General features: G+C 38.7%; 1 protein-coding gene across 1 annotated transcript in view; it reads right to left on the bottom strand.

Moving 5' to 3' along the window:
- The window catches only part of MNDA (myeloid cell nuclear differentiation antigen), a 25523-nt gene extending 12699 nt beyond the window's left edge, over window positions 1–12824 (bottom strand). Inside the window, 5 exon segments of the mRNA XM_007445583.1 lie at window positions 84–272; window positions 1746–2165; window positions 10690–10851; window positions 11487–11620; window positions 12545–12824. Coding sequence (XP_007445645.1) covers window positions 84–272; window positions 1746–2165; window positions 10690–10851; window positions 11487–11620; window positions 12545–12809 — 1170 coding nt within the window. The 5' untranslated portion in view covers window positions 12810–12824.
- Window positions 12825–13030: the final 206 nt, after the last annotated feature.

The following is a 13030-nucleotide window of genomic DNA, read 5'->3' as shown; positions in this document are numbered from 1 at the left end:
GCTGAACTCTCCGTAGTAACAGCAGTCTAGTTTTCTTAAAGACTTCTACTTTGGAACAATAATGACCCCCCAGAAGATCTCACCTTGATGAAACTGTGAATTATGGATCTCAGCTGCCTCTTATCCCCACTTAATGCCAATTCAAAGCAGATGAGTTTAAGTTTATCGCCTTTCTCACAGCTGATTCTGGTCAGTCGTCCATAAACCAGGACTTCCATCACTCCTGTATTATCTTGTATTTCATAATATATGCATTCATTACATACCAATTTCTGCAAAAGAAAATTAGCATCCATCTTCTGAGAACTGGATCAGGAATTTCCACAACTTTGAAAAATATAGGGTGTTAGTGGAAACTGTTGTCTCAGACCAGTTAATATGAGCTGGAGGTCCAGAATTACAGGTACCAAATAGTATAAGATATCTTGTTCAGTTTATCCTCCCATTTAAATTCTCTTTCTATCTTTCCTTCCTTTAAGTCTTTGTGTGCTGGGTTCTTCTAGAAAACTGGATTACTTTTCTAATTTTTCCTGCTCCCATCTCAGAATAGCTGAGATTTCTTAAGAAACTTGGATATAGTGTGGTCTGATAAGCTTTACAAGTTTCTTTGGATCTCCCTGAGAACAAAGGCCATTCATGTCTTATTATGAGTCTCAAAAGGATGGTTGCAAGTCCTCCTTAAGCAGATTATTATTTCAATATGTAATTCTTTCCTCTATCTTCTCTATTTATTAATTCTTCCCTAATCTGCCCAATCTTGAATATAGATCATCTACTTCCATTGTTCTAATTTCTATATCATTTACTTTACTCATTAATTCTACAAATGCACATGTGTGCACAGTCACTTAAACAGAGTGTATGGAAAACAACAAGGGGATAGGTAAAGAGCCACCCTAGAAGACATGTTTAATGGAATATGAAACAATACTTCACATAACGGTTAGGTCAGCTAACCTTAGTATTTCTATGATGTGTTGGGACTGAAATACCTACCCTAATTCTAAGAAGTCAGCAAAATTCTGCATTTTATTGCCCATATTAATATATTGTGGAATGAAATGACTTGATTTTTCTAGCGTTTCAACATCCGTATTTCTCTTATTAGTTAATGCCAAGGTTTTTTGCTCAACAATTTTTTGATGAATGAATGTGAAGAAGTGAGAGCACTTTAGAAGTCAGTTGATCAGAATCTTAGCTAACTGTGGATAAGAGCTGATTCTAGGGCAAAGTAATCTATTGATTTCTGACTCTGGTTGTCACAGTTGAAATCCAAGCTTGGAAGGGCAATTCTTTATTCACAATTAAGTTAAGCTGTCACTGAAAAAGGTGAGGCAGAACTCAAAGAAACAAAACCAGAAGGACAGCTCTCCCCCCCCCCCCCCCACCTCTCTCTATATATCTATATACATAAACATATATAGATGGATATAGATTTGTATGTATCTGTATATATATAGATATAAACTCTGCCCTTTACTGGCTCAGGGTGGCTATGAGTGGATTAGCACAGCTGTTAAAATGCTATGATTTCTGGAGGACTTGCATGCTGTTACCTTGGGAAGAAGAATGTTAAGAGATTGTCTATGTTATATTCTGAAGTGGGAAGAGGGCACCCAGCTATCCCTGGTCAGGGGGCTTTTGAGTTCCTGTGTTTATGAAGTTAACCAAATTCATTCAGCAGCTAAGACTTTTACATTCCGGGGTTGCAGAAGAAATATTGCAAAACAATGATGTGGGCTTACCTTATGCACCAGAAACACCCCATTCACAAATGTTCCTAGAGCTTGCGAGTAAAGATGACTGATTTTAGGAGTTGCATTTGCCTTTTGAATCAGGCTTTTAGAGATCTCCATCTTTCGGTCAGGGTTAACATCAGACACAGATGAGGCACTGAACACCTCCAGGAACCCATTGCGGCCAAAATAATCTGATATGGCAATGATTTTCTTTGGGATGAACTTCTCCTTCAGGTCAACATGATAAACCTTCACTTGGAAGAACTGGCTCTCAGTAGCCACTGTGGCATGAAACATCTTCTTCTCGCCTTCTCTGACATTATATGTAAATGGTTCCGTTGCTTTCAGCACCATCACTTCTTTAGGCCCCCTCTGGAATCCCTCCTCTCTGGAAGCTTCTTTAGGTACAGGCTTCAATCTTGGCTTCTACATAGAAGTATACACCAAAAACAGGCACAATTAAGAACAGGATTCACTCTCTAATGAGAATCATCTATGGCTAAATGTTGACATCAACAAAGAACATAATTAGGTGGAGTTGGGAAAAAAAAAAACCTAGACAAAGATCACTGACGTGGTATGTATAATCTAATGGAATGTATGGAGATGATTTAAACAGTGATTTTTCTTCTTTTTCATTGTTTTATGAGTGTGGTAGGAAGAATACTTTTCTTTAAAAGGTATTAACTCAAGGGAAGAACTATTTCTCCCAGGAAGAGCTATGTAGAGTACAGAGGCAGTGGGCAATAGCAATGCTGCTGTGTAGTGATTTCTAGTAGAGATGAGGATGAAAAAATCAACTTAAATTATCCCATCAACTCATTTCAGTGCGCAAGATAAGATACAAATTTGGATGAAAATAAATTGCCCTTGATAGCACTGTGAGTAGGGAATGGCTCCAGTCAGAATCCATTGATCTCATCCCAGTAGATGTGGCAATTTAAAGACCCAAATTAGAAAGTCTCTTTTCAGGAAAGCAGTGTTATGTTGAAAAAGGGTTAGTAGACGGTCACTGGAAAAAATCCCATGAACTTTCTGAATTTGGAAATGTCCTGGATAAAGGATGTTTTGAAGAGTAGCAGAATCAGCCACCCTAAAATATGTTTCTTTGGCACAGGATTATCTTAAGCTGATTATTTTGAAAAACAACATACATAGAGCAAGCTCTAAAACCAGAAAGAAAGTTGCCCTTTTGTAGGGGAAATGTGTATTTATAAATTAAATCTCCATTTCCAAGGGTGTCTCCCTCTGTGTACTAGGAAGAGAAGGACTCTAAATCTCAATAGAATACTATAACCAGAGGAGAAACTGACTTAAATTTGCATAACAAACATCACCCTTGTTTTTCCTGCTTTTCCTGGTAACCTCCACATAACTGGCCTCCCCACACCTTTCTTTCTTCTGTCTTCACTAAAGATGGTATTTAAGCTGGTGGCTTAGGCCATCTCAGGGAGTTACTCATTCTTCCTGGGTCTCTTCTATGTATAGATGAGGTATACCTGTTAATAAACTTCTGCTAGTTTTTTCTTGACAATCTTTGCTTTAATACAGGGGTCTCAGCCAAGAACTCAGAACGGTAGAGGGGAAATTGCTTTTCCTCCTCTATACACCCGTGTTAGAATAATGGCAGGGCCCTTAGGAGAAGAATGCCAAAGAAGTCTGGTGTCAGGGGACTTTTCTATGGCCTCCTGTCTACCCAGTGCCTGCACCATTTCTGAGTTTCAGGAGAGCAGTTTGAATTGGAGGGGAGGTTACTGATCTGTAAGAAGAAGTGTGAAGGCAAGCGGGGGCCATGGGAGTTCTAGGGACCAGTTCATGGAGACAGGCTAGCTGCCTCCACAGACCAGCAGTGCTCCATGTGGTTTGACTTGTACCGTTATACAGGCCACAGCCTGGGGGTCATGGGGCTTAACTCTGATTTCTCATCACTGTGGCCAATTGTCCCTACATCTGATGCTCATTCCCAGGCCAAGTTAATCAGTAAAAACAAATCTCATACTAGTAACAACAGCAGCACCTTGACAAGAAGTGCACAGGACCTAAGGAAGAAATTATGTATCTATACTCAGGGTCATGAAAGAAGACCTGATGGACACATGTTCTTATTATGTTCATTGTGTGTATAGGGAATACTGAAAATAGCCTAAAGTCAAATAGTAAAGGATTATTTTTAAATTTATAAAAATTTAAAAATGCAGTTATTCTCTTACATTAAAATAATAATTTAAATCTATACTTCTTGAATTAAGTAGCACTTCAAGATATAGCAGGTGAAAGAAAAAACCTGAATTATAGAAAAATATGTGTAATGTGATCAACCTGGGACAAATTGATATTCTTTGTATATACATAACAAAAGGTAAAATCAGAAAGACTGTTTACCAAAATATGGCATTTGATAGAAGGGAGATTTCAGATAGTTAAAATTAATTATTTCTGTCTATGTATCTTCATTTCCTAAATTTCTTAGATGATATTACTTCCATAATTTAAAAAAAGAGAAAGAATTGGTGATAGTGCTTGGTTTGTTTCTGTATTTCTCCACCTTATTGCACCCTAAGCTCTCTCACTCATGGGGTATTGAGAGAAACACAGAAATAAAATTAAACAAACAAATTACTAGTTATACCCATGACTGAAGAGGAATGATTTATGTGCACACTAGGTCATAGAATATCCTAATGCAAAGGGCAGCATAATAAGAGTCCGAATTTGAATGTAGGTAGGATCTCAAAATACACACTCAATAACAATATGTGTGATCTAATTAGTAAAGAATCGTATGTCGTAGGGGATTAGTGTGAAGTTCCTTTATGGTTCTAGAGAACACTGTCATTATGTTGTAGGGAGGGAAAATACTGAAAACAGGAATCTGGTACCTTAGTTGAGGAACTGCTGGATGAGGTTGGTGGCAGCTTCTGAGGAGTCTGAAGGCAGCCCTCATTTGGGATTATGCTGGGGTTTGCACATTGTGGAGGCTGACTCTGCTCCAGGCATAGTTTCCTTTTCTTGGAGTCAAGTGTTTTATTGGTTGTGTCTTCTATTTTTTGAATCCAAAAATATGTATTTTCTTCTTCCTGGTTAATGGTTTTCAATATCAGATGAACCATAATATTTCTCTCTTACCCTCTATCTCGCTCTGTCTCTATCTGTCTGTCTCTCTCTCACACACACACACCACAGGATCTTCACTCTGCCAATTTGCTCTGGAATAATAATACATCTTCAGATACCCTCAACACATCCCCAGCTTGGTGTCCAACCAGGATTTCAAACTTCTCTCTTCAAATGTTAAAAACTCAGGTGATCAAAATTTCATCAGTCTGTTTTGGAATTCTGGCTCTACCTCTGCTGCAAACTGGCCTGTATCAACTTCACCAAGACAACACTTGGAGTAATTTATTAGTAGAAAACTCTACCAGGTTATAATGGAAGCACATCTCTGAACAATGTTGGCTGTACTTATGGACATTTTATTAAGTAAGTCTTCATTACCTTATATATTTACCAAATAAGCAAATCCGTTTCTATCATCTACTCTTCAAATCCAGGAAACCCAGGTCTGCATCCATTTGAATGCTTTGTTTATCAGCAGACCAGAGACATTGTCTCAAATTCATAATTCCAAAGGCAGGATTCTGCTATCTACCTAGTCTCTATCAAGCAACCAAATCTTTCATAGTTCTCAGCAGTAAACAGACCCATTCACAATTTCACCCAGGGCATTCTCAGTACATGGACTTTTATAATTGTTTAAGCCAGGGCAGGAAGTGTCTGTAAAATCATTTATTTTGACTATGTTTGGTTTCACTGATGAAAGACCATTTCTAACATTCTTCAGTATAGAATTGCCACAGTTCTTACCACTTCTAGCATTCATTTAACCAATCCATAAAGTATCAGTTGTTGATAAAATTGTAGATGAGGGAGCTGCTTAAAATGCCTGTCTCTGGCATGCAGCTACTTGATTAGAATACCATCTGACCTTCCTTCTCACTTCATCCCTCATTAGAAGGCTTAAGAGTCTGGGCAATGGAAACAAATCTGAGATATAACACTATCTGACATAAATTTTTACAAATAAATTTCAGATATTGTAGCATCTATACTACAATATATGCAATTAAATGCTCAAGTTTTAGAATTCAGTTAGGCTACAGTTGAATCCTGGCTCTATCACTCACTTTCTGCATGACCTGGGAGAAGATTTCTAACCTCTAAGAACTTCAGTTTTCTCATATGTAAAATGGGATTAACAATAGCATCCTCATGTGACGTTATAAAGAACAAATGAGGTAATGTACACAAAGAACACAGGTTTTAGAGCCTAGCATCATTAAATGCTCATTACCTAGAAATATCACTACATTATTATTTTACAGTAGACACAGGGCTTTCTATTTTTGCTCTGATCCACAGATGTTTCATGCTTAATGTTGGCTTTCTTGATGGAAACCCAATATAGAGGTGGTATGGGAAGCACTTTATTAAAGAAGCTTCTCTATTCACTTCTGCTACATTTAGTAATTCAATCTCATTGACAAGAGCATCTTGATCATTTTTTACATTCGGTTAAACCAAAAACTTCCATCATAACAGTAGGATTTAGGTCCCTAAAACATACTATATGGCTGGATAATACTTAAAAATAATAATTGAATTTTTTCCCTTGGCTTATTTCCTTCACCACTCTACCCTGTTCTTGAATCATGCCAATGTGTGCTGTTTGCTACTTGGGAGACATAGCAGCAGGAAGCAAAGAAAATATTGGTCTGCTTCTGTCTTTGAATTCCAAACAGAGCCTATATTACAAAGAAAATAGTTGGGAGACCCCATGATGAAGAAGAGCAAGGCTTTCCTGCTCTTTCCACTGATGAATCAAAGACAGAATGGGTCAGATCGTCTTTGTGCCAGGTCTCCTACAGAGGTGGCTGGACCCCAAAGAAGAAATGACTGAATGGTGTGTTTAAGTGTATGAGACCAAAAGGACAGATGAGCCCCCCTGGGACTCCTGTGCTCCAAGGAGTTTTAGGGGCAGCAGAATGATTCTTATGAAAGTAGAAATGACTATGTCACAAGTTTAGGCAGACAGGACCTTAGAAAGTGTCAATTCTAAGCCTGTAGGCATAGAAAAATAGGGTTGTCTTGCAAGAGGGAGGGGATATGGGGATATATGTATACATATAGCTGACTCACTTTATTACACAGCAGAAACTAACACACAATTGTAAAGCAATTATACTCCAATAAAGATGTTAAAAAAATAAAGAAGAAAAATAGGGTTGTCTAGAGATGTCCACATAAGTCATTGTCGTAGCAGAGAGACAGTAAGCCTGGGGTTTCAATGACTAGACCAAGGCTAGCTGGACCTAGAGGCAAACAGGCACAGATTACCAGCTCCATCCCATAAATAAAAGAAAGAGAGACTATGTGAGGAATTATTAATTATTGGAGGTAACAGTAATAAAAACAATAACAAAACTTGAAAAATCTTGTCAGAAGAAATCTGTCTTCAACTGGTATACATGGATTTGCGTAGGGTGCTTCAGCCTCAGCAGCTTGGAACTTGGGTGACAAACTATTTTAGAGAATAGTGATTTAAATACTGCTTTTGCCTATTCCTCAGTCACTTGCTTATTTGCTGCAGAAATAGGCATTGTATCCCAGTGTGATGATAAGCACAGGGGTCATATCAGGGCAGAACAAAGGCAGGCTAGGATAGGAGCTGATACACACGTGTGTGTACTCACTTTTCCATTCTTATCTGGTCCTTGCTGGGAAAGGGCACTGTGAATGAAAACTATGGCCTGCCACATCAGTAAACTGAGGATGCTGCAGCCATCAAGCCATCACATTAAAGCTTCCCTGATGGTAAGCCCTAAGGGAACTCAGGATAGAAACAGGATGCCCGCCATCTAGCAGTCAACTGCTGCAGCCAACCCTGATGGTGCACCTTGAGGAAACTCAGCATGAGAAAGCACAGGAGACTGGCCCCAGATAGCTGAGGTTTATAGCAAAGGAATGATTTCAGTGAGTTCAGACTCTTGCATCTTCCTATACATAGAAAAGTGCCAAATTCCTTAACTTGAGATATCTGGCTGTCTTTATTAACAGTAATCTTTTGATGTTCCAACTACCTGGTCTTTGTTGCAAAACCTCCTATACATCCTGGCTCCCCCCTTGCTTCTTCAGAGCAGTATCTCAGAGCTATCTGAGATTCTGTGTTCCCCACTTAAGTCCTCATATTGTCTGCCAAATAAAACATAACTCTCAACTTTTAGGTTGTGCATTTTTCTTCAGTTGACAGGCACCTTATAACTGATGTTACAGTATAGTAACAAAGAAAAATGTACATTTATTACAGTTGTGATAAGTGCTAAAAAGGAAGAGGAAATGGATCTTTTAAAGCAAACAAAAGGAATACCTAGGACTTCCCTGGTGGCACAGCCATTAAGAATCTGCCTGCCAATGAAGGGGACATGGGTTTGAGCCCTGGTCCGGGAAGATCCCACATGCCACGGAGCAACTAAGTCCATGCACCACAATTACTGAGCCTGCGCTCTAGAGCCTGCAAGCCGCAACTACTGAGCCCGGGAGTCACAACTACTGAAGTCTGCATGCTTAGAGCCCATGCTCTGCAACAAGAGAAGCCACTGCAATGAGAAGCCCACACACCACAATGAAGAGTAGCCCCCACTCACCACAACAAAGACCTAACGCAGCCAAAAATAAAATGTAGATAAATAAATACATTTATTTAAAAAAAAAAAAAGAGGAATAGCTAATGTATTCTGGGAGGGGGGTATCAGTGAGGACTTGTATGAGGAAGAGATTCAGGTTTGCACCTGAAAGGTGAAGACACCTGAACCAGTGGTGAAGCAGGACAAGTGATTCCAAACAAAGAAAGCAGTCCATGTCAAAACATCTGACATGGGAAGGAGCACAGAACTTTGAAAATAAACCCTATCATGTGGTCAGTGAACAAAGGGGAGTAGGGCCAAGGAAAGTGGAATGTAAGGGTGAACACGCATTCATCTTGACTTGTCTGGTCACCTTCCCCTCCTCTTTCTATTCAACACAAGAGTGTAACCCTCTCAAAATTAGAGATTATTTCATAAATACATGCTTTGTAAATAGCCAAGGAGTTAGAATAGAGTGGAATCACAAAACATACACGGAAAAATGAATGAGTGATTATATTAAATAAATAAATGGTAAATTGTGGGAAATGAGATTATGATAATTCTTGTACTTATGTTGTAGGAGGTACAAGGAATGGGAACAGGGAGCAGGTACCTTGACTGAGAAACTGCTGGACGGTGTTGGTGGAGGTATAGATTTCACTGGACAACTGCTCCCAGTTGGGCATGTGCTGGTTGCTGAAGTTCCTGGAAGCTGACTCTGTTTCTGAGATATGGTCTTCCTTTTTAAGTCATTAATTTTGGTGGCTATGTCATTTTTTTTCTTGAGAAAAAAAGATTTTTTTCCTTAGTTCTTGATAATGATTTTCAAAATCACATAGAACACAACATCATTTCTTTTCTCTCTTTTAATGTAGAGTCTTAAGTTTTCAATTTTTTTCTGAAATAATAGCACATATACAGATACCTGTATTACCTATCCTTCTCCTATCTCAACTAGGATTACAAATTTCACTCTCCAAATATTAAAAGCTCAGATGAAATTTCATTGGTTTGGGATGGAATCCAGACCCTACATCTGATGCAAACTGGCCAAAGCAGGAAGGTAAACTTCCCTGGTTATAAGGGAAGCAAATCTCAGTCCAAAATTGACTGCATTTAAGGATGCTTATTAACTATGACTTTCTGATCAAGAAAATACACAAGTGGGTTTCTGATATCTGCTCTTCAGGCTCCTAGAAACCTACTGATATTTGGGGAAAGATTACTGGATGAAATATGGACTCTTGGAACTAATAAAAATGACAACAAGGAAACTACACCCCAAATAGAGAGTCCCTTTATATGGGAGGTCTGTCTTCAAGGGGCATGTGTGTGTGTGTGGGGGGGGTGGGTATGCAGCCTGAGTCAGAGGGCAGCTTGGGTCTTAGATGAGAAACTATGTTAGAGAATAGTGGTTTAAATCCTGCTCTTGCCTACCCTTCATGTTGTCTTGGGGCCATCTTTTAGTGCCCATTCACCTCAAATACAGGCTCCATAGTCCTGGGTTGCATATAACCACAGGGCAAAACAAAAAGCAGGTTGGAATAGGAGTCAATGTCTACAGGTGTGAAAACACTTTCCCACCCCTGTCTTGTCTTCCTCTGGGACAGGTTACCTATAATCTGAGCTCCTTGTCTAGAAGAAAAGAAAAATGTAGAGTTATCGCAGTTGTGATAAGTACTATAAAGGAATAGTAAAGCGTCCTGTGAAGGCAAACAATGAGAGTATCTGATCCTTTCTTGAAAGGAGTTGTTTCAGTGAGGACTTGCCTGGGGAAGGAATTCAGGTTGGTACCTGAAGGTTGAATGTTTTTGAGCCAGAGAAGAGACAGGGATAATGAATTCCCAATCAAGGAAAGAGCCTATGTGCAAACACCTGACATGGGAAAGAGCATATAATGCTGAGAACTAGTCTAGACCCGTGGTTAAGGGGAAAGGGGTGAAAGGAGACTGAAATGTAGGGGAGAAACATACACTTATAGTCATGTCTAATTGTCTGGCCACTCCCATTCCCTATTTCAGGACCAAACATAAGACAGTCACATTCTTGAGGTCAGGAATTATTTCATAAATGCATACCTTGCCAAAAGCCACAGGACTTAGAATACATTGAGGTCTCAATATCTGCATTTGATAAATTAATGGGTGATTTTCTTATATAAGGAAATTTTATATAGTAAGGGATTACTGAGAAACTCTTTCAAGGTCATGAGGATCCTTATAATATGATGTAGGGTGGTGAACATATTAGGAACAGGAAAATGGTACCTTGGTTGAGGAACTGCTGGATGGGTTTGGTGGAACCATTTGAGGAGTCTGGGGAAGGCTCTCAGTTGACTGTGTACTGGTTACTAACAATCCTGGAAGCTGACTCTGCTCCTTCTTTAGATTCATCCTCTTAGATTCATTAGTTTTTGTGGTTTTCTTTCCCTGAAAGTAGCGTTTTTTTCCCCTGGTTAATACTTTTCAATAATAAAAGAAACACATCTTTACTACTGAGAAAATCAAATTTTTATTATTAGATTCTAATTATACTAAAATTTATGTCCTTGGGAACTCCAGGGAACTACATAAAGTCCATCGTCTGAAGAGATGGCCAGAAGGTAAGCAGTGCACATGTATGTTGGCTTCATACAAATAGTAAGGAAAATTTTATACATGTCATTCCTGTACTCACTTCTGTGCTGATGAGAGGAGCAGTGGACTTGGATTTAGAAAATCTAAGTTTGAATTTAGTCTCCTTGAGTAGGCTTTGGCAAGCTGTTTTCCTAATCTGATTGCTATTTTAATATACATCTAAAAGAGGGGTAATGATTTCATATTTCCACCATAGGGAATTATATTACACAATTTAAAGTGCACAGTAGTTCGGAAACATAATGGGTGATCAGTACCTATTAATTCACTGGTTCTAAAATTAATTTTCACTCTGGCCCTGGATTCCTTTTCCTCTGATTCATTTATTTGCATGTTGAGAAATGAATAAAGAACTAAGTGTTCATAAGAAAGTAACAAGTAGAAAAGCCACAGTAAAATCTCCTTTTGTGGGACCTTAGCCATCCTACCTTCACAGGTGTATCCTTGATTGATTCAGGTCCCAAAGCTTTATTAGTGGTGGATGTAGGTTGGTCAGGACTGGGTTTATTCAGCTTGCTTTTTTTCACTGGAGTTGCTTCTTTTGCTTTGCTTCTCTTAATAACTGATGTGGTAAAAGAGAACATGATAAATCCAGAGGAGATGGTCTAAGATACCTGAAGCACCTTCAATACTATTTCCTGTCACTTCCTGCTTGTGGATCTGGGTAAGCTTGTATCTGCCTCTACTGCATTAGCCTAGCTTGGCCATAGGTGGCCAGCAGTAGCAGCATAGGTATAGGTACTGGCTCAGACTTCCTCAGTGGTTTCCTTTCTTGTCCCCTGTACCACAAGCATATTCTTCCTGTCCTCTGGACTCCTATCTAGCTCAGTCGAACCCTTTTACAATCCACTTATTCTATATTTTCCTTTTAAGAATCTAAAGTTTTCATGATGCTAGTGGTGGGTCAATTTCTACAGAAGATCTATTTGAATTACTGAAACCAGAGAAAACGAATATAATCTAATTTGTGATGGGACAAAGCGGTGATACTGGACTTTGACTTTTTAAAATATGTTTTCCTAATCCAGTGGTTTTATAAGAGGCAAGTTCTTCACATCTCTCAGAGGTAGGATTTTATTTAAGTACTGCCTCAGAGTTTTTTTCTAGAAAGTATAAAAATGATGGAGTAAATATGATAATGGAGCATGCATATTAACTGATTTAAATATTTCAAGAACCTACATGTTCTAATTTTGTTTCATCATTGTCTAACCTTTCTAATGTATGGAAGCCTCAGCCTTTCTCATCAGCTCCTTCTAATATTTTCTTTGCCCACACCCCCAAAATAAACCCTCTAAAACATATCAGATCTCTTTGTAGGAAAGGCATCCTCTAAGTTATCAATTTGCTGGCATCTAAAGTACTACCACTTTCATGGCTACTGAGTCCTAAGTTGGGAAAGAGCGGTCTAAACTTTGACCAAATCAGGGTTCTATTTAAGGTTGAGGTCAGTACAGAGAGAGTGAGAAAGAGGTTTTCCAAGTACCTTTTAACTTCTCATTTTTAAGAATTTTAGCAAGGCCTTTAATTTCTTCTATATCTTTGACCAATTCTATTAATTTGTCAACACAGGCAGGCCCACGGAACTTTTCTTCCATCAGGTTAGCAATCTTAACTCTGTCATATTCATCTTGCATTTTACTAGTCAGTCTTAAATCCTTGGCCAGTAAACACTTAATCACGCTAAACTGATAATCACTGATGTGCTGAAATCCTTTCAGCAGAACAATTCTCTTGAATTCATTCCCCATCTCTCAAGTTAGGGATGTGCCTGCAAGAGAAAAGTAACATACAGTGTTACACCTTTAGACAGACAATTTAAAAGACTGGTTATGTCTATGCGAGTTAACGGCATATGTCAAAGTATCATCCATGGGTGTGTGTGACAAAAAGAGACTATTACCAGACGTGTTACTGTGGAAAGTGGTTTGAAAACTGCTGTATGAGAAACTTCTAAGAAATTCTCCCATTT

This window comes from Lipotes vexillifer, unplaced genomic scaffold, assembly GCF_000442215.2.
Source record: "Lipotes vexillifer unplaced genomic scaffold, Lipotes_vexillifer_v1.1 scaffold1927, whole genome shotgun sequence".
Taxonomy (NCBI): Eukaryota; Metazoa; Chordata; class Mammalia; order Artiodactyla; family Lipotidae; genus Lipotes; species Lipotes vexillifer.
The sequence above is the reverse complement of the archived record's forward strand: the minus strand, read 5'-3'. Positions and strand labels throughout refer to the sequence as shown.